Here is a 21,305-nt window from a genome sequence, read left to right as displayed (position 1 = left end):
ACACCATAGAAGGTGTCGCACGCGAGGACTCCAGTGCACGTGCACGTGTTCCCGCTAGCGGCAGTGGACCGCCTGATCCTTCCCGGAACAAGCAACGCTCCTGCGACCTGCATCTTCTTAGCCTTATCATCAATACCCCGTCCATTGCGATATATCTTGCTGTAGTCCAGAGTAGTATGCACCAGACTTCTCCGCATGCTTTGTCATATATCTTGAGTGCAGGGGGTCGAGCCTCCGGCGACGCGTTGTAGCTCAGACGCGCCAACATCATCGCGCGACTTGCTGGCAACAAGGCCCGTGATCCTTGACAAACAATTGACCAGACATCGGATGCGCTGGAACGCGACACAGACGGCTATCCTCGGCGACTTATCACCTTCCACAAAAACCGGAAAATGTCCCTCCAGACAATTCGAAAGCTAATGGCCAAGGCCGGCGCCGACTCCTGCATGGATGCACTGCCACCAGCGGATTCCCTGACCTGGATTGAAAATGCACTGGATGAGGCGGAATCCCCAAGTCTGTTGATCGGAAACGTAGGCAACCGCAACGTGCTGACTTATCTGCTGCCATCCGGCGGTGGTTGGGAGGTTCGCTACTGCCTCAGATCCATTGGCGATGACCGCGCGACCTCGACGCTACCATCAATTACCGGAGATGAAGCCATGACGAAGCCTCTCATCGTTCCGTTCAAATACTTCACAGATGGAACGAAGACCAAGAAGCGAATGCTTAGCATGATTATACGTTACTACTTCCTTTTGCAAGGTCATATAAGCAAAATCGATGCGTGGAACGATGACTTTAGTCGGCGGTTATCGTCTGTGCTGAGAAAGGTCTACGGGAATACCGATGGAAGCCATGGGACCTATAAGCACCCCCGAGAAACAGGCGAGACCGTGGAGGAAAGCTCAGAGCCGGAAGACATGGAAAGCCCGAATGGATTGCTGCCTGCCAACCGAAATGGCTTGGTAAACGCACCTGAGAGCAACGTCACATACGATACCCCACATGGTATGAGCTGGGACGGAAATCCGGATTTGCAACTACTATGGTTATACCTTGCTGAGCGCGGCGCGTTGCGACTCTTGGAGAATATTCCCGATGCTCATGACATGGAATTCTTGGATCAGACGTACATCCTAGAAGCCCAACCGAAGAAATTATTCGTCGGAACCCATGCGAAGACAGAGCACAGAATCTATGCCTACATGGTACGAATAGCGCAGCGGGGTTTCCATGAGATCCGATTTTACCTGGAAAGCGCTCGTGGTACCTACGCGTCAATGTCCGCCGAAGCTACAGGGAAGCAGCGCATCTTGCACCCTTTCAGCAAGACTTACCCCAGAAGTACCGGTCCAAGCGACCCACCTGACAAAGCCAGGTTGACGCTCATGGTCAAGTGGTATTTCATCGCAGCTGGAATTGCTACGGACTGCGTTTTACACGAAACCAAGGCCTACCCCGAGCGTCTCCGCTGCGCACTGGAGTACATCTCTGATCAGATGGGCCCTAGCGCCTTCAAATCATCGGGTACCGTACCAATGGATGACAGTATAGCAGATGAGAGTAGCGAAAGCTCCTACACCCCAGAGAAGCAGAACACCCAGTCGACGCTGGCTAATGAACCCACGCCTAAAGCGCCTCGCTTCCCGCAGAGCGTTGCGCGTAAGTCGGCCCCTTCAATCGCACGTCGTACAATCCCTCATGCAACATCAACGCAGAAGCCGCTGCCGACAACCTCGGTTCCCAAATCTGCCAGCCCTGAAGCAGATGCAACACCCACAGCCCCGCCGCGCAACTCCAAGCGCTCAGCCGAAGACGAAGAGTTCGACGCCCTCACCAGGCTGGTCATGCAGCAAAATGCTCTGACGAAGGACCTCAACAATGTTGACCACGAATTGGAGGTTATGGATGCGCGCTTCGAGGCTTTCCAGGAGAAATGGAAACGAGAGCGCGCAGAGTTGGAGAAGAAGAGAGACGAGATCGAAGAACGCAGGGCTGAGGTGAGGAACATGTTCAAGAGGCGGAGGACGCTCGATGTGGAGAGTGACTAATAAGAGCGTGTGATGGGCGGTCACGTGTGCGAACCATGGTTGAGCTCTCAGAATAACGAGAACTCTGGTTACTTATGCGAATTCCGGTATATAGGCGCTTGAATGCAGCCCCATACATTCTTAATACGAATTATCTTCCATCCTTGCTGGGTATTCTTCTTAACAACCCGCTCGCCTATTGCACATTCAGCTCGAATATCAGTCGCCATGAACCTGAATCAACTCCTCAACCCGAACACACCGCCGCAGCGGCTGCTGAAGTCTACATGTGTTTCAAAGAGCGCTTCCCTGCACTCTCAAAGCAAGATCGCTGCGTCGCAGCAGACGGCGAGCCCTCCAGTATGTCAAGTGGCGTCGCGAGTCACCCAAGATTGCCTGCCTCTCGACTCCGCGGTCAGGCCAGTAGCGTGCTCTACTGAAAACCTACCTGAAGTGACTGGAGAGCCTTATTCCCAATCCTCGCAGAAGACGACAGCGCATTATGGTTCATGCAGGGCTTCTTCACCTGCAAAACTGCCACATACTCTGGACTTCTCAACGGCAGACACAGTTCGACTTGAGCAAACATCCATAAGAGACGTGAACACACCGCCTGTTGCCGTGCCTAGTGTTACTTCTACTCCCACCATCAAGAAAACAAGGAAAGCGGTCAAGCAGGCTCCAAAACGTCGCAAGAAAGAGGAAAACCCCGCTTCCATCACCGCAGTACCGTCGCACGAATCGACAACTCTTCGCACTCTTCTTCCTCTACTACTACCCAAAGATGCCAACGTACCCAAGGCCGACCTAGCTACACCTTCCAAGCAGATTAGTTGCCCTGTAGCTCCAGGTCTAGACCTAGATGCTGGACCACGTAAACTTATTCGAGAAGTACCGCAACATCCTCTGGACCTACCCGTTCCGGACGCAAACGAAGCGAAAAGCAAGAAGCGCAAACGGGCAGCACCCAAATGTGACAAAAGGCCAGACCCGGCCTCTACAGGTCCCCATGCCCGGCGTAAATGTTTCGGAAAAACGGAGGTTGTGACAGTGGGTGGGTGGGTAGCGTTCAGGAGGGTAGTGGCGTAGGCGTAACCTTGGAAGGCAAGGATGGTGGAGCAAACGCTTCTCGCGGTGACGCAGACTCCATTCATCTCGCGATATAGTCAGCCCTTTGGGGGTTGTATTGATATCTTGCCTCTGCAGAAACAATAGTAATTCGAGGTCACCTCGACTCGCAGTCACCACAGATGCGCTGGGCCCATCCACTCAATTATATAAATATCTTATATTCCTTCGATGATACTTTCTTCTCCCATCTCGTACATCCACTCCCTAACATCTGACACAGCCATGTCAGCTGTGCCGAGGCGAGCCCAAAAGGCCCGCGTGGTGGAAAGCAGCGACTCATCAAGCCAGGCATCCGAAGACAATAGCCCACCAGCCAAAATCGATCCCAAGGCCAACAGAGTCCGTCAGCACTACGCAGCCATGAATCCCGATCGACCTAACGCAGGAACGAGCGGCAGGTATGGCATGTTCTCTCAGGTCGACCCACGTCTTCCACCGCCTGCGACTCCGAGCAAGACGGTCGCGAAGCGCAAGAGAGCGACCATGGATAAGACGGGTAGTAACAAGAAGTCAGAAATGAAAGACATATCAGGAGAGCGAGAGCAGAGTCCATTGTTCGAACCGGAGTCTGATGGACAGCAAGATGCAGACACTGTTATGCTGAGTCCGCCTTCGACGCCATCGGCCAATTTGCGCCTGCCAAGCCGTAAAAAGGGAAAGAGTACTACCACCCCCCTCTCTACCGTCTTCGCTCTCGGTCGCCGTAGGCACAAGCCCATCGTTATCGAAAGCGGATCTTCAGGCTCTGACTCTGACTCTGACTCCGACACAAACTCTAACATCGTCGTAGCTACAGAAGACAACCTCACGATCAAGGCCACCAAAGACCTCATCGCTACCTCTGCCATGCCTGGAGATGTCTCAGTCGTCGATGAGTACATCAGCATTCTCAAGGACATTGTTACTCACTCTTCCGAGACCGCTAAGCATTCTCAGGTTATCGAAACACTCGCCGAAGAAGAAGCCACCATATCTCTCGCCCTAGACGGACTTGCTGACGAAGAGGAACAGGAGTATGCCGACATTGCGCAAGCATGCGCTCTGTGCATAAAGGATGACATGGCAGAGCCCGACATAGCCGCTGACTTTATCGCTATTCAGGCCTCAATTGAGAAGCGAAACAAAGAAGCGGAGGTGGCTCGTCAAGCTGTACCTGAGATCATGGCGAAAAGGAAGGAAGAGCTAGAAGCGCAGAAGTTTCAAGCACGCTACAAGAGGGAGGCTTTAGAAGAGGAGAGGACAGACTCCGATTGGGAGAAGTTGCAAGAGAAGAAGTCGGAGTTGGAGAATCGGGGTGGCATGGCCATGGGGTTTGAGCTGGGCAAAAGGTTGGCGAAGTAAGAAGGCGCAAGGTGACCTCGGTGACCTCGCATAGTGCGTCACGTGTAAGCCTGCAATGCAACGAGATGCTATGTCAGCTGCTCAACCATGGGCCTAACGAGGTGTTATCTGGCTGGGATACTTCTCGACTCAGTGTAAGCTGAGATGATTCGGAGACTACATGTACCTATCAATTAGCAACATCTAGGACTCACACGGGCTTTTGCTTCAAGTAAACACTGAACAATGAGATTTATGGGTATACCAGTAAACTAGCGGACCGTCCCTTGAACCACGGAAACCCAAGTTGAAACGCCTTATAACCCCAGCTAACGAACAAAACTACAGATAAAGAAAAATCGCGACACTCATCTAGAGTACGCCTAATACAGGTCATAAGACCACTAACCCTCGACCTCAGTCTCCGCCTCAGCCATAACCTGCTCGCCCTCATCCAACATATCCAACACCCTCTTCAAACCGCCAACCATGGCATTGGCCTGACCGACCAACAACAGCTTCTCTGCATTGGCAGGCAAGCCAAGGTAAGTAGGCGGCTCGCGCTCGGGAAGGTCATTGACCCAGCCCATGAAGTCCTTCCAGCTAGTCGAGGTAGGTAGTTCGAGACCTTCGCTGTGCTCGGTATCCTTGACGATTTTGAAGTTGTCCTCAAAGGCGGCTGGTGTCATAGTAGCATCGACGAGAGAAGCGAGAATGCGCCAGTCTTCTGCGTCGTCGATCTTGCCACCGTACATCTCTGTGATGAGGTAACGGAGCATCTCCCATGGGATCTTGGTAGGGGCGATGTTAGATCGGCCTTGTGCGACGGTGTCGACCCATGTGTCGATGATGAAACTGCAGCATTCGTAGTCACTGTCATTGAACTCCCAGAAGCCCTTCCATCCCAAAGTCGGCGCGTAGCGAAGACGCTCTTGAATGACTGCGTGGAGGAAGGATAAGAGGAGGTAGACACGTGCCTTCTCCACCGGCGGCTTGGTGGCCTTCTCGGCCAACGAAGAGAGCGAGTCTTTCATGTTGGCACGGACTCCAGCAGGCTGCTCGTAGGATAGGACGCGAGAAGCGCGAAGTAGGTTGACCGGAATCTTGGGGCTGGACTCCATTGACAGGAAGAGACGGAAGTCGGGGTTGGGCTTGAGAGCTTCAAGACGCTTCTCAAGCGATTGCAACCATTGTGGAGCGAGATGGACGTTCTTGACAAGTACCCAGTTGCCTGTAGTGGCGGCGTTAGCGATGGCTTTGTCGGCTGATGCGGCACCTTCGTTGGAACCCATGGCAATGTTTGTGCAGCTGACTTGCTCCCTCTCTACAAGATTGTCGACCTTGTAACTTGCATCGAATCCAGGACTGGAGCTGAGCGCCACCGGGGTTACTGCGTTGACTTGCTTGACAATATCGCCTAGATCACCGCTGGCATCTAGGATGCCCTTGCCAAACACCTCAGTAACAAAGCGCTCGACGGCGGGTACGAAGCGATCCACACGGAATAGCTTGACCAAGACGAGAGCTCGTAGTAGCTTGTCGAACTTGGTAAGATCTTCTGGCCAAGCCTGCGGTACATGTCGCTCTCCCATTTCTTCATTGAGGAAAGCATCCCAAGCGCTGTCTTCAATCTTTGGCAGCTCTTCCTTAAACATCGGGATCTTGCTGGCACGCTCCATGGCCTCCTCTTTACGCTCTGTCTCGGTTGACACATCGATACCCTTCAGGTCGGGGTCAAGGATCTGATCGATGTGTGCCTTGTCCATCTTGTAGGGCGCCGCTTGCACGAGCAGCATAGCAAACGTAACACGGTCCTTCTGGAGCAAGGAGAGCGAAGTGCGGCGGTATGCGTCAACGAAGAGCTCAGTAACGATCTGCTCAATACGGGCAGCATGACCAGTGATGTTGGAGTTGCGAATCTTGCGCAGCACAGTCTCAAAGATCTGAGTAAAGTACTGGAGCGAGAACTGGTAAAAGTGGTTGAGATGGTGCAGTTGCTCCAACACAGCGAAGATAGCTGAGCAAGAACGAGCGACAACAGTGTACTCCTTTGTGATGTTCTCGACCTCTGTCATAACGCCAGCGGTCTCGGAGACCTTGTCCGAAATCTCCTTGGCCTCCTTCTTGAGCGTCTCGAGCGTTTCGATGACGCGGTCGTCGTCCAGAATGTTACCGCGCGACTCGTTGAGAGCTTGAAGCAGTCGCTTCTCAAGCTGACGAAGATGGACTGCGAACTCTCCTTGCATCTTGATGAGGTTGGATCGGCGCTCATCAACATCAGGTCGCTCGGACTTGAGGACTTCGTTCAGTGTCTGTGTCTGCAAGCTGCTCTGCGTGACAGTAAAGTTGACGAACGTGGTACGACTGCAGATGTCAGGAGCGAAGTTGGCGGAAGGATCGCGTGTTGAGAGGTAGAGGCGGAAAGACGGCGAAAAGTCGATCTCCTGCTTGCCGAGTTGAATGAGCACACGACCTCCAGTTTTCTGGTACTCCTTGTTGAGAACGTGGTTAAGGATGGGATCCAGATGTTCGGCATCCTGAATCAAGATTGGGTTACCGAAACGCAGGGAACTCTCAAGTTGTTTGGTGAATGAATCATCCAAGAAGCTAGTTACCGTGAGACGGCGATCCTTGCATTCGTTCTGCAAGAACTCTGTTGTTCTGCCAGAAGGATCGATGATAAGCGGGTAGCGGTTGAACCTCTGCAGGATGATGGCGTTCTCGGTGCACAGGTCGTCGACCGGCAGACCATTGTGTTGCCAGTTCAGGCGGTCATCAGCAGTCGAGAGATATTCCGTGAATGGATTTGTTGGCTTGAAGCTAATTCCGGAGTGTTTGAGGTGATCGTACCAGTCCTCTGTAAGCGCTTTCCTGTACTGTTGGTCGTAGTAACCGGCATAAGCGATGAACGCAGCTGCAACCAAGACGTCACCAACGATGGTGTCGATCTGAGAATCGAAAGACTTGCTGCTCTCCTCCCATCGAACGCGTTCAGAGGACAAGCTGTCGAGAAGGCGGACACTGCGGTCGACCTTGAACTGAACGGTCGCCATCTCCGTCTTGATGGCCTGAGTTTCACTGATCAAAGCCGCGTACTCAGTCTTGTATCGGCCAATGCTCTCCTCGAGGTTCTGGATGAGGACCTGGGTTTCCTTGGCGCCCTCCTCTGTCTTCTGAAGCTCAACTTGCAGGTTCTCGACTTCGGCACGTAGGGGACCGACGCGGTCAAGGATGTCGGAGTAGGTAACTTGCGCAGATACCCATTGTACAAGGGGACCGCAAGCCTTGGAAGCGCGATTGACCTTCTCGAAAGTGAAGTCTTCTTGGGAAAGATATTCCTTCTGCATCTTCCTGCGGTGGCCTGCAGTCATCTGCCTCTCGTTGTCGAACTGTACGATACTGGCGATGAAGTCGTCACGCCTGACGATGGAAACGATAGTCTTCCAGCTGTCGGGCTTGTGTCCAAGAATCGTGCAGACGGCTTCCAAAGCGAGCTTGACACCAGCAGGAGGATTCTGCATAGATCGGACTTCGGTAAGATGCTGTCGCTTGATGTTCTGCACACTCTTCTGTGCCTCCGCCACAGCCGGCTCGGCAGCCGCCAAATCGTGTTCTACCACCTCTTGTCGCTTCTGAATCTCCTCCTTGTCCTTCGCAAGCTGAGCTTGCATCTTGATCGATCCAGCCTTCTTCTGTTCCGCCTCGTTCTGGTCCGCAATCATACGTTGCAGCTTTTCGTTCGCTTCTGCATCCTTCTTAGTGAGCTGCGTCTGCTTCTGTGCAAGGCTTGCTCGCAATTCCTTGACCTTGTCGAATGTCTCGCGCAGCTTCTCAAGACCGACGTTGAGATGGCGCTGCTGCTCCTCGAGATCTTCGCGCTTTTCGTTGTAAAGCTTGACGTACTGCGCAACGAAGTCCAAGAAGTGACGTGGGGTAAGGTACATCTTCCGGTTCTGTGTCTTCTGCAACTTCGCGTTCTTGCTGCGTAGCGAGTGGTGTACAGCGACCATGGCATTGACCACACTTTCGCGGTGGGAAGGCGGAAGGGTGAGTCCGCGGTAAGCGACGGGAATGCTATCCGGTGCAACGTAGTTGGCGCGGTCGAGATCAACAGATTGTGTGAGCTCTGAGCTGACTTGGTAAAGAGCCTGGTCTGACCAGTCTCCGAACCAGTTGAGCACGCAACGGTTGAAAAGAGCAGGACTGGTGGCTGCCTTCGACGAAAGACCCTCTTCGGGTGGATTCATGGTGAACACAACATGAAGGTTCTTGACAATTTGCTCCGTAAACCACTTGTACAGCTCTTCCTGTGAGTCGAGAATGATGCCTTGTCGCTGCGCACCCTCCTTGATAGCAGTAAGCAAGGAAGCGTACTCGTCACCTTCGAACAGACCAGGAACCTCCGCGTTGGCCAGGAGAGTGTTCATGCGCTCGAGGAAACCGGAGTCAAGAACATTGGCTTCGTCCATGATGAAGCAGATCTTCTCGCCCTTGCAACCGCATCGTCGAAGCACGGTACGCAAGTCTTCGTCAAAGTCTTCGCCTGAGTACTTTCCGTGGACCTTGATTTGGTAGACGCTTAGACCGTTCATCCAGGCCACGAAGCGAGACAGGGTTGTCTTTCCAGATCCACTGACACCGATGAGGATGAGATGGCCCTGTGGTTGACGGAAGACACGATCGATGCGAAGTACGTGCTCGAGCACGTCGTTGAATAGGATGAGTGGCACATCCACTTCTTCTTCGCAGAAAGTACGGAGACGGGCTTTAACGAACTCGCGAAGCTGCTCACGCTCAACCGGCACGTAGTTCTTGGATAGCCAGTTAGAGAAGAGGATGGGGCCACCAAGAGCCTTCTCTTCGTCGATGGTAGGGAAGTGTTCAGCCGCAATACGGTGGACGCACTCTTCAGTCCATTGCCTCTCTTCCTCTGCGATAAGACGATCCTGGAACAGGCGGAGTGCCTCGTGTGCCCAGATACGAACGAGACCTTCGATCGGCAAAGTCTCAAGTGGTCGTAGTGCCTCGTAGATACCACGTACCCATCGAGTAAGCTCACGAGGAGAGTAAACGTAATGTGGCTGGATGTCCGGTGTGAAGCGCTTTTGTGACTCCGCATATAGCTGCACCATAGCCCTTGTAAGAGCGTCTGCGTAACCTCGTAGAGTCGGGATAATTTTGAGTACGGCGGTATTGAAGGTGCCGTAAATCTGAAGAAGAGATTGCTGTCCAGGGTAATCGACCATGATGAGCGGAGCGTGGCGTAAGAACCTGAGGCCCATAGGCGTACGTCCAGCATCGGTGGGAGGGTTACAGGCACCAACGAATTGAATGCGATCGAGTGTAACCCAAGTCTTGTCAGATGTCCTCCAGAAACCGTTGTGCTCAACAAGCTGTCGCAAGAAGGAGATAGCTCGTTGAGTACCGTACTTGTCGGGTGCCGGCAAGTTGATCTCGTCACAGAAAATGACGAGCCAGCGACCAACTTGGGTAGGGGTAAGCTGCACGCCATTGAGAGTCTTCTTGTATTCACAGTACTGCTCGAAGGTCTTGATGAGAAGATCGGGGGTAGTGGCACTGGAGAAATTGAGACCAACAACCTGCATGTTGGGTAGCTTTCGAAGTGCGCTGAACAAGGTCATGGTCTTTCCAGAACCCGGAGGACCGCAAAGGAGTAGGGGCTTGTGCTCCGCGAGCCAAGAGTAGAGAACATCCTCGTGGCGGACCGTGTCCAACGTGGGAATAACCACGTCGGTTTGAGTAACGGAATGGGTGTTGACTTCGACGTTCGGTACCTGGCTCTGCCATGTGTCCCACTCTGGCTTGTCAGGTTTGACGTCGTAATCAATGAGCGAAGTGGTCTCATTCAGTGCGGGGAGCTCAACGTCAGTAAGACCAGCGATAAGATCTCCAAATTGCTTGCGCTCCATAAGAGGGCAATCACCGACCAAAGCCCAGACTAAGGCTACGAGCAACTTCTTCGCGAGATAAGTCTCCATCTTGTCATCCTCAAGGGAAAAGTCCGGGTGCTGCACATTGTACTCCAGAACATTGCGGCATGCTTTGTTGAGCAGCGAGAACAGTGTGTTGAGCGCACGGATGTCGGTGTACTCCATGATATGCTTGAACTTCCTAGCCATGCTGAGAGCCTTCTCAATGAAGCGGTCCTGGGTAAGCTTGATGTGCAAGAAGTCGGCGATGAGACCCTGTGTCGTCATCGTCTTCTGCGACATCTGACCTGGAGCGACCGAATCGTCTTCGAGGTCTTCGAACGGTGTAGTCTTGAGATGCTCGATGTAGTTCTTAATCATCATATCGACCTCCACAGTATCGTCGCTGAACCAGACCATACCGCAACGGGAGACGGTAGCCAGTGTGGCGTACTTGAGAGTCTCAACTTCAAACATGATGCGAACGTTGGATGGCAAGTTGAGACGCTCTCCGTTTGGCAGGGTGAGAAGCTTGTTGTCGTCAAGCACTGAGTTCAAGTTCTCGACCCACTCAGGGTCAACATCACCATCAAACACGATCCAGTGACGCTTAGTGTCTTCACCACGAAGGTTGTCGACGATCTTACGCAGTATGCTTGTGAAAAGACCATCGGTCCACTCACGTGTGGTGCTGTCGAGAGTTCCGTAAAGCTGTTCCTTTGACATGACTTTGGGATCGATGACGTGACAGACGCCTTCCACTCCCTCCACGGCTTGAAGGGCAGAGAGAAGCGTCCTCCAGGCAGCAGTTTTTCCAGATCCGGAAGAACCGACCATCATGACACCGTGGTGCAGCTTCTGAATCTGGTAAAGTTGAATGATCTTGGTCAACCAGGAATCGCTAACCACGAGCTTCGACTCCGCGGCGCACTTGTGGATAGCTTCGGTCAACTTGTCGAGAGGCGCAGGGATGTATTCCACACCAGGGAAAGCCTCCTCTTGAATGGCCATCAAGAGCTCGACATCAGAGCGGATAAGCTTCGGTGCCATTGTTTCGCGTAAGCTCTGGATGATGATTTGAGGCTCCATGCTGGCTTCATCCAGAGTCTGAGAGTCTTGCTGAGCGGCGATGCGGGCTCGCTTCAATCCACCAGAGCTGACGAGCACACTCTTCAGTGCACGCAGACCAAAGTCGTAATGAGCCTGCTTGGATAGACCAGCTGAGCACTTGTCGAAGAACGGTACGACCTGCTTCGACAGCTCTTTCGCTTGCGAGAAACCTTGGGAGTACAGCATGACTTCGGCGATAAGCTCCTTGTCGGGCTTGGACATGGCCACGCTTCGGAAGAGCTTCTTGAGGTTGTCGGGCAAATTCGATCGACCTGCATAACCAGGATTCATGGTAATGAAGACTCCAGTGTTACCGTTGACCTTCAGTTGACGACCAATAAGCTCGATCTGAGACTTGTCGTCCTCAGCGCCCTTCTTGAGACCCAGCTGAATGTTTTGAATCTGCTGAGACACAGCCGACAGGATACGCTCTTCCAGACGGTTGAACTCGTCGAAACAACCCCAGGCTCCAACCTGGCAAATACCAAGGAAGATACGACCCATAGCTTGGAAGTCGAAAGTGTCGTCACAACAGAACACAAGGGTAAAGCGTCCAAGCTGTACACCAAGAGCTTTGACCGACTCAGTCTTACCAGTACCAGCAGGACCGTATGGCGAACCACCAAGTCGCTGACAAAGCGCCTGGGTGAGGGTGAGGAAACAGCGGTCGGTAAGAGGTGTGCGCACAAGGCGATCGGCAACACCCAGGTACTCGAAACCGTAGTCGAGAACGGCATTTGCCATCTTGATCCTCAATCGCTGCAAGAGATCATTGCCGGGCTCATACATGTATCGCATGCATAGTAGCCACATGTGATGGGTAGGAGAGCGTGCACCGACCTTGTCAAGCTTGTGGATGACGTCTCGCTGGTGTACAAACTCAGTGATGAGGTCCTCGCACTTGCGACGCTGAATGGGTTCAAGGTCGCCCAGAACAGCGGTAGCGAGGAGCTTCAAGACGTTTACTTGCTTCTCGTACAACTGAGGCAAGGTTGTGCCTTCTTCAGAAAGAGACTTCTCTACAGCATGGGTCCAAGCGATCTGCGTTCCGAGGACGACCACTTGCGTTGGGTACTTGGCGATGTAGTTGGTGAAAGCTTCCGGGTCCATCGCATCAGGCTCAATGAGTTGAGCGAACTCTTCGTAAGCTTCGAAAGTCAACTCGGCCAGAGTAGTCTTCATGTTGGCTTCAAGGGCGCCGAGCCATTCATTGATCCTGGGTGTCTTGACGAGCGAGATTTCTTTGCGAAGCGTAACTTCCTCTCCTTCCTTGGACGTGAATCCTTGAATGACGCCGTCCTCATCAGTGATAAGTCCAGAGATACCAGCAAACATCTTTCGCAGATGTTTGGCAATACGCATAACATCGTTACTGTTACCGATGATTTCCAGTAGATCCTCGTCACCAACGAAGTAGAAGCGAGGGAAGGATACACGCTCGCGCTCCAGATACTCTCCGAGTGCCTTCTGGATCTTGTTCAATAGCTCGGCGAGGCGTTCCAACGACTTCTGCACACCGGAGATGTTGAGGACTTCGAGCACGAAAGGCTGTCGCGAGACCTTCTTCATGACTGACAAGAACTCAGAGTTGATGTTCTGGAAACGAGCCGACTCCATAGGGAGCAGGTGCTTGATGTCAGCGTTACCAGTGAACACGCCCTCCAGGTAGACCCATTGACGTTGCACATCGATCCATACATCGAACAGAACATGCACGCGATTGAGCTTGTCCTCCCAAGAAGACGCCTCTTCCTCGAACTCCTTGTAGTAAGGCGAGTGGCGCATAGCCTGCAATGAGTTAAGGTTTTCGCTGCACTTAGCGAACAGGTCGTCCCATCCCCTGATAAGACGGCACTTGTTCTGGTAGTTGACGAGCTCCAAAGAGTAGTTCTGCCAAGTCTCGCGGACCTGCTTGATGAACTCCTCAAGTGCCATCTCGCCTGCTGCTTGAGTAATGACATCGCGAATGATCTTTTCGCTAGGGCCGAGCTTAAGGTCCCAGACATCACCGAGTGTCATGGAGATGGCGGAGTATCGCTTCTGTGGCCTCAGGTTCTTGAAAATCTTGACCCAATGGCGCTCTTTGACGGCGTCAGAGCGCAGTTCTGCAAGAATCGTGTTTTCTTTTAGAAGTTGCTTCAGGGTAGTCTGAACGAATTCGAAAGCCTGGTACTGGCGCATCCGGCTGGGCATGTCCTTGGTCATCTTGAGCAAGTTGTCAAGGTTCTGTCGCAGCTTGCGGGGCTGAATGCTGGTCCACAACACCTCACGAAGGTCGTCGATGCTGGCCCAGATGGTGCCAAGCGCAGACCAGACGGATTTGAAGTCTTGCACTTCCTCCAGCAGGGTCTCAAGTGCGTTTTCTGGAGATGGTGGTAGTCCAAGAGCTTCCTTGGCCTTCGAGATGTTACTGGACTCGTTCTGAAGCTGGCTAAGCTTCTGGTCGAACTTGGCCAGAATGGCTGAGGCTTCGGCTGGCGCCAGGTTACCTGCAACAGGCTTGTCCTCTGCCCACTCTCCGGTGATGTTTACAATCTTCTGGCTGACGACTTTGTCCTCCGCGCCAATCTTGGCGCGCAGCGCGTCAGCTTGATCGTTCGCAATCTTGGTCTTCCTCTCCAGAACCTCGTTCAGCGTCTGCCATTCATGATCGATCTGTTCCATCTGCAGCCAGTCGGACGGGAACTGGTAACGCTGGCGAGCCAGAGTTGCTTGACCTTGACGGAAAGTGGACATCTCTGGCTCCCATTCGAGAACCTTCCTCTTGCATTGCTGTACTGTTGTAATAAAAGAGACAGCCTGAGCAGTGGATGAGGCCTCCAGGGTCTGCATCTCAAGATCCTTACGCGCCTTCTCTATCTGCACGTAAACGTCGTTCATGCGCTGACCAAGCCTACTGGCAAACTTGGTGAGAATTTCCTGCTGCCATTGGTCGTACTTGGCGTTGACCTTGACCTGCACTTGGTCGTAGTCGACAGTGACATATCCAAACTGGCGACTGATGTCAGAGTTGTCGAAGGTAGCGCGAGTCTTACGAATTTCCTGGAGTAGTTGTAGCCATCGTGAAAGATCTTCGCCAAGGATGTCGTAGACATGGTCTGACTGCAGATCCCATAGAGATTGGAACTGGAGCCACTCATCCACGTATGATGAGATGTCACGGAGCTTGCCTTCGACAGCGCCATAGACTTCAATGAGCGAGTCGGTGCACCGGCTTGGCAAGTCAGAGAACTGGCTGGCAGAGGTGTCGTTGGTCGCTTCAAGTCGGATCTCGTATCGTGAAGCCTTGATCTTCTGAAGAGTGCAAATGATGGCGAGCCATTGCTGTAGTTGCTCAAGCCAGCTTGCACGGGCGTATTCTACCGGAGGGCTGAGGTAAATGACCTGGTTGCGCATAGTAATCTCAAGAGTCAATCGCGCCAGAGTCGGCTTGACTTCTGGTGCCTCCGTCGAGACAACTTCACTGACTGGGCGTCGAGTTCGATCTTCCTCGTCTACATTATTGAAGACCTCAATCCACAATGCAATAGCTCGGCTGAGACGGACCAGCAAAATCGATTCGATGCGCGCATTCATATCAGAAACCCAAGAGTCAAGATTGGCGTAGCTCTCAAGGTTGAGCTGATCGATGGACTTCTGGATAGTTTCGAGGTTCTGTTGGAAGGCTTCCTTGGTGTAAGGACATGTCTCCAAATCCTTGAGCGATTTCTCAATCGCAGCGTTGATGTTGATGAGCGTTGCAACCTTGAGTTGAAGTAGTGACGTTGTAGCTGCGAAGTCACGTACGAATTGAACATGCTTGCTCTCACTACGGACGCTACCACCGCCAACAGGGAAACCAGATTGTCGGACATGAAGATCGTAAGCATGAACAAAAGACTCCCACTTGAGGGGAACACCTTTGCCGACAAGCGCTTGAACCTCGTTAACGTAGTTGTTGAGTAAGAGCGCAACTCCGCCAATCTCAGAAATCGAGCGCAGAGTCTGGGTGTACGTGCGGACACTCTCCATTAAGCTGACTGCGTAGGGGTAGACACGCTTGGCCTCTTTCGAGATGTTGTTGATGCCGTGAGGCACTTGGTAGCCGCGCCATGTCAGGTTACGAACTTCCTTGAACAGCGCAATGACTTGCGCGTCAAAGTTGACGTTCAGCTCCAAGATGTTTCCTGCGGCACGGTTCCTGCTGACAAGGAAGAGGCGTCCTGAGATCTGAAGTTTCCTCCTCGCCACTTCCTGAAGCCATGACTCAAAGATCGGCCTGGTGTCGAGCTTCTTCTTGAACATGCTGCTCTCAGCCTGGAGCTTTTGACCTTCAGCATGTAGCGCCCAGTCCTTACCGAGGATATCTTCGACCTTGCCCATGTAGCTCTCCAGCTGTGTTTCAATCTGTCGAGCCCAGATAACAGCACCGGAGACCGGAGGGAAATCGCGAAGCTGCGCCATGGCATGAGCTTCCGAATTACCGTACTGGCGCTTGAAGCGCTCGTGAAGTGCCAAGATATCCTGCTTGACATTCTCAATGAGCTGAGTCTGGTATTCGGAAATGGCTCCCCGAATCTTAGGTCGCACAAAAAGCGGATTGAACTTGGAGAAGACGCGGAACATCTCACTGGCGGTCTTGGCGGTACCAAGACGGTCTCGCAACCTAGCGATGATGGAGTTCTCGACACGGGAAGTACGCTCGTTGTACTTCTGCTCTGCTTGCTCGAAAAGCCGTGTGCCTTCAGGAGAGACATCCAGGACATCGACGTCCTTGAGCACATCGTAAGCCTCCTTGACTTCTTTGACGGCGTCAACATCACCGATCTCCTCGATGATGACCGCCTCCTTGGCGGGAGCGCTCTCGGATAAGGAAGATTGCGAACCCAGGACATTAACGATGGTTCGCTGAAGCTGCTCGTGGTTCTTGCGGAACGTTGTGATGTAGCGAATGCGCTCCTCCGTCTCCTTGTGCCTAGCTGCAATCTTGATCGGGATGAACTTCTCGTTCCTTCGCCTGGTCACCTCACGAGCAACATTAGTGAATTCCTTTACGTTTTCCTCCCATGTGCGCCAGATGCTCTCAGCGACAGCCATGATCGCCTGGAACTCAGGGTAGTCCATGTGCATGAGTGTCTTGCCGTGTAGGAGATTGTGCAGTTGCTTGTCGAGGTCGCCGGAAATAGCCTCCACGAGAGGAAGCGCTCGGCGGACGGGGTAGGGGCAAATGCGGAGCTTCTTGTTCATGTGGCTGAAGATGGCCTGTATCGCTTCCTGTACTGCTTGTAGTGAGGTCGAAGATAGCAGCTGGTCGAGAGGAAATTCGCGCATCAGCTGGTTGTACTTCTGGACCAGATCCGTGCTCTCCTTGAGTCCAGTATCTGCGCTGAAGCTGACCGTCGCTTGGAAACGCTTCGCATTCTTCAACACGTCCAGAGTGAGCCTAACACCGGGACTGCCCAGTTGAGTCTCAATGTCCTGCAGCCTTGACTCCATAGAGATCCAGAAGTTGATCTCTTGCGCTGCAGTCCCAGTTGATACATCTCGGGATGTCTTTGTGATTGTCTGTATCGACTTGATCCATCCGTTGACCGTCGACTGCAATCCGTTAAGGAAGCTGCTGTCTTGAACAATGCCAGGGGGAATGAGTTCTGGGGAGGGCTTCACGTTGTGCTGGGCAGCATCGTCGAGCGCACTCTGGATGAGCGGGTGGAGAGGCAGAAGCAGCTCCGGAATCTCAACATTCTGCTCCAGATTGCCCAGACTGACGGCCAGTTCCGCAATCTTCTTCCGTGTCGCCGAAATACCCGTCCTCGCATCATTATCGCCCTTGCTGTATTTCCCCGCCAGGTCGCGCGTGCTCTTGGTGTAGGTGTCAAAGTACGGCTCGACCGCAGACTGAATGAGAGAACGAAGAAACTCATAGGGAGTGCCGTCGGGCGAAGAAGCGTTATTAGAAAGTATAAAACCGGGCAGCGTCTGAATAAGGACCTGCTGGCTAAGGGGTATCGCGGGGTCTATGGGTATCGGTCGCTTCGAAATAACAACAAATGCTGCGCAGGTAGGAGAAGCGGTAATCTCAGTCGAAATGGTGTAGGTGAAGCGCTGGGTCGCCCCTGCTGCTTGTGTCAGTCTGGAGGTTCCTTCCTCGTCAGAAGGGTACCTGCCGTTTGCTCCATCCAGGCCATCGATGCGGGCTTCATCGGCTCGGTCTTTCACAACGTAGAGCGCGGACTGCCCCTCGGAGGCGAAGCGGGCGCATCGTTGCAGCGTGTCCTGCAGCTTGGCGCTCGAGAGCAGACTGCCGGGTGCAAAAAGATCTTCCTTGGAGGCGCCCAGACTGACGTCAAGCACCTTTTCCAGGTGGTCGACGATGAGCTGGGGGTCTATCGAGGGTGGCGAGGGGCTGGGTGTGCGTATGCTGCCGTTGGGCGCCCCTGGGTTCAAGGGTCCCTCCATGTTGATTGTTTATCGCGTGTGTCGCTATGAAGACATGTGGTTTGCGCTTCGAGCGGAGTAGCGACGGACGGAAGGCGGAGTGATTGCTGCTGCTGACAAGGGACTCGGTGCGCCGGCGGTGATGGTGGTGCCTTTGTCTCAGTATATTTCCTGAGTAGGCGTACGCGAAGTCGACGCGCACGGCCGTCACACGCTTATCCTGACTAGTGGGAGCGGCAGGGGAAGCGGAGTGATCAGCGTCTGATTGGCTCCTCAATTCGGGGTCATGCAGTGCAACACAAGGCGTGGAAATCGTAGTAACGGTTGGGGACGCGTTGTTTGCGGATGGTGTTGCGATGTTCGCTTTTTGCACGTCTAGCAGCCACTTCCTCCCACATAGGCAGCGGCGAATGGCGACAAGCAATGACAGCTCACCACGTGCAAAGTAAGCTAAGGTTGGCTCCACTTTCTAGGCTAGCCCACCCGCTCCTTTCATCTCAGGTACGAAAGGCGGGCATGGGAGTTTCAGGATGCAAACGGCCAGACTTTGGTTCGGGAATAAACGCTATCTATCTCTACTTCGGTCTTCCAGCTCCACATCCCTATTTGTCCTACTGTCTTCGTTGTCTTCGTCACCGTCGTCCCCCACCGTAAATGCTCCATCCCCTCTTTCATCATGGCCACTGCCCCGTCTCTCGTCTCGCTCGTTCCTGGCAGTCGCAGTGGTTGGACTTGCTAGCCTAACCTCTCCCACCTCCTTCAACCCAACCTTCCTTCTCCCCCAATTGACCACAGCCTTCCCCCATCCAGCCAACTTCTCCATGCCCTCATCGCCGTTGCCTGCTCCTCCACCATGTGCCCCTCCTGCCTCAACTTTGAATTGGTATTTGAGACAGTCCTTAATGGTGACAAGACCAGTTAGACGGCCGCGGTACTCGATCAGAATGACGCGCGGTCCCATCTTCTTGAAGAGCTCCATGACCGTTTCGAGGGGAAGGCGAGGGTGGACTGAGAGTGGCGTTGGATCGATGTAGCGCGTGAAGTCGAGTGATGTTTGAGACGAAGTAGTGGGTATAGAGTCAAATGTCGTGTTCGGTGCTGGTGGACCAGTGCCGCTTGCACTTCGGGACCCTGGATTGCTAGCAGATGAGGATGAAGAGAAGTAGCACTTCGCATGACCTGGGGCCTGTTGCTCAATCTTCGCGCGATCGATCGCATAACGAAGTTCTGTGCGGCCAATGTAACCGATTAGTGTCTTTGTCTTCATGTCTTCCACGATGGGATAGCCTTGGTATGCGTTTTCGTTCATTAGACGTTCCATTTGTCGAAGTTCCATGCCTGAGGCCTGTAGACAGACTACGCGGCTGGCCATGACTTGACTGACTGGAACACCAAACGTATGTTCTTCTTTGCTGTCGAGGAACGGGTAGCCGTTCAAGTAAATCATGCGGTCTGCGATTCCGCCATGGCCGAAACGTTCACTGACCGCTTTCGTGACGCCGACGACTATCATAGTGGGAAGAATGTATGTCAATGCGCCAGTGATCTCGAACATGATGACCACGACGCTGACGGTGATATGCATGATGCCACTAAGTGCTGCTGCTGCGCCAAGGAAGGCGTAGGTGCCAGGCGTAATACACGGTCCATCTGGGTCGCAGGCCGAGAAAAAGGCTGAGCCGGGGAAAGACTCGTGTAAAGCCTGGACGCAGATGCCGATCATACGACCGAATGCTGCACCGATAGCCATACTAGGCACAAAGATACCAGCCGGCACTTTGCACCCGAACGAGATGACTACCAACAGCGTACGTAGCACTGTGGCAATAGCAAGTGTCGTGACATTGTGCCAGCGATGATTCGCGTCACAAAGCTGATCGTAGTCCTTGTCGCCCTCACACTCTTGAAACAGTATCTCCATACTCTCAGTCATATCAATCCTCAAGAACATGTTGGGGTAGCAAATCACACCGGTGATGACAGCGAGAGTGACAGCTTCTGTGATGGGGTATGCAGAAAGGTACTTCTTGCGAAATACCTGCATCTTGAGGTTCCACTTGATGACGAAAGCGCCGTAGAGACCACCAAAGACACCAATGATGATATAGAAGAGGGTTTCGAAAAAGTGCCAAGAGCGGTCATAGGAGACGTTGAACATGACGAGCTGACCGGTCCGGAAAGGGTTCATAGCCTGGCGCAAATCAGCACAGAAGTCCAGTATCTCCAATTGTCGTACTTACAGCAAGGACAGCTGTAGCGACCAGCGCACAGAAGTAACTCCTCCAGAGCGTCTTGAGGGGGAACTGATTGCTCATTTCCTCCAGTGAGAAAAGCACTCCTCCAATCGGACTCCCAAACGCCACGCCTACACCGGCCGCTGCGCTCGCACATAGTATCTCCCTCGTCTTGGCCGCATTCCTCCTGTACTTGTCGAAGAACCTACTGATCACATTTCCCGTACAGACAGCGTAATGCACACTAGGCCCTTCTTTGCCGACCGACAGTCCCGACGCAATAGCAAGCGGCAAGCCAATCGACTTGATGAAGAGCGTAGTAAAGCCCAGGAAGCCTTTCATGACGAAACCCGCAATGATGCATTTCATCTCCGATATCCCCGATCCAGCTGCATACGGCGCAAAGCTCTTGACCAGCCTGGCAGCCGTGAAGGAGAACAGCGCTGCGAAGAGTATGTAAAGTACATAGTTCACAGGCCAGAACCCACTCCAGCGCTTCCACTCAGGGCAACCTCCCTCAGCACCCCAACAGCAGAAACTCTCGTTGAGGTAGAAAGCCGTGGTGCAATGGCCCAGCTTGATATCGCTAAGCCACTCTGTTATGATATTCAGGAATGCAGCGTTGAGTCCTATCGCTGCGCCGACAAGCGTGACAACAATCCACGCTTGACCCGCATCATATGCCTCTGCGATCTTCCTCCTCCACTTGCCTCGTCCCCGACCTAAGAAGACTTTACCCGTCCGCCCATCTTTTCGCACGCCAATGTTGTCTCTTTCGCGCCGGCGCGCTTTGCGTCGGAGTTGTTCGCGGGCGGCGTCTTGTACCCAGTCTATAGTTGTAAAGTCCTCGTATCGCTTTATCTCGGCTATCTCTTCGACGATGGCCGCGTCGGCGTGTGTCGTTTCCGCGGCTTCGGGGTCGTCATCGTCGATGTCAAGTGACAATATCGATTGCCCTGTTGTGCGCCGCCGGAGAGAAGGTGCGAAGGATGTAGAGCGCGATGTCTGGCTGGGGCGCGAGGATGGGCGGCGCGTGGAACTGGGACGGAGGGGTGTGGGTTGTTGTGAGGATTGGCGGGCGCGTGAGCCCGAGGATGAGGATCGATTCATCGCATCGTTATAATCGT

The 21,305-nt window shown here is 53.3% G+C and overlaps 4 protein-coding genes across 4 annotated transcripts; 2 read left to right on the top strand and 2 right to left on the bottom strand.

Annotated features, from left to right (window-relative positions):
* Window positions 1-395: 395 nt before the first annotated feature.
* On the top strand, window positions 396-2,057 carry J4E87_005899 (uncharacterized protein; the record flags this gene model as incomplete). Its single annotated transcript, XM_049377504.1, has 1 exon — window positions 396-2,057. One exon carries the CDS (start codon window positions 396-398, stop codon window positions 2,055-2,057), a length of 1,662 nt encoding a protein of 553 aa, XP_049232545.1.
* A 1,332-nt stretch (window positions 2,058-3,389) lies between these two features.
* J4E87_005898 (uncharacterized protein) lies at window positions 3,390-4,508 on the top strand (the record flags this gene model as incomplete). Its single annotated transcript, XM_049377503.1, has 1 exon — window positions 3,390-4,508. One exon carries the CDS (start codon window positions 3,390-3,392, stop codon window positions 4,506-4,508), a length of 1,119 nt encoding a protein of 372 aa, XP_049232544.1.
* A 383-nt stretch (window positions 4,509-4,891) lies between these two features.
* Window positions 4,892-17,965, bottom strand: RO1 (Dynein heavy chain, cytoplasmic; the record flags this gene model as incomplete). The annotated part of the gene is made up of 1 exon (XM_049377502.1): window positions 4,892-17,965. The coding sequence occupies one exon, from the start codon at window positions 17,963-17,965 to the stop codon at window positions 4,892-4,894; it is 13,074 nt and encodes a 4,357-aa protein (XP_049232543.1).
* A 544-nt stretch (window positions 17,966-18,509) lies between these two features.
* On the bottom strand, window positions 18,510-21,288 carry J4E87_005896 (uncharacterized protein; the record flags this gene model as incomplete). Its single annotated transcript, XM_049377501.1, has 2 exons — window positions 18,510-20,135; window positions 20,185-21,288. 2 exons carry the CDS (start codon window positions 21,286-21,288, stop codon window positions 18,510-18,512), a joined length of 2,730 nt encoding a protein of 909 aa, XP_049232542.1.
* Window positions 21,289-21,305: the final 17 nt, after the last annotated feature.

This window comes from Alternaria ethzedia (genome assembly GCF_023757985.1).
Source record: "Alternaria ethzedia strain BMP 0044 chromosome Unknown scaffold_13, whole genome shotgun sequence".
NCBI classification, from domain to species: Eukaryota; Fungi; Ascomycota; class Dothideomycetes; order Pleosporales; family Pleosporaceae; genus Alternaria; species Alternaria ethzedia.
The sequence above is the reverse complement of the archived record's forward strand: the minus strand, read 5'-3'. Positions and strand labels throughout refer to the sequence as shown.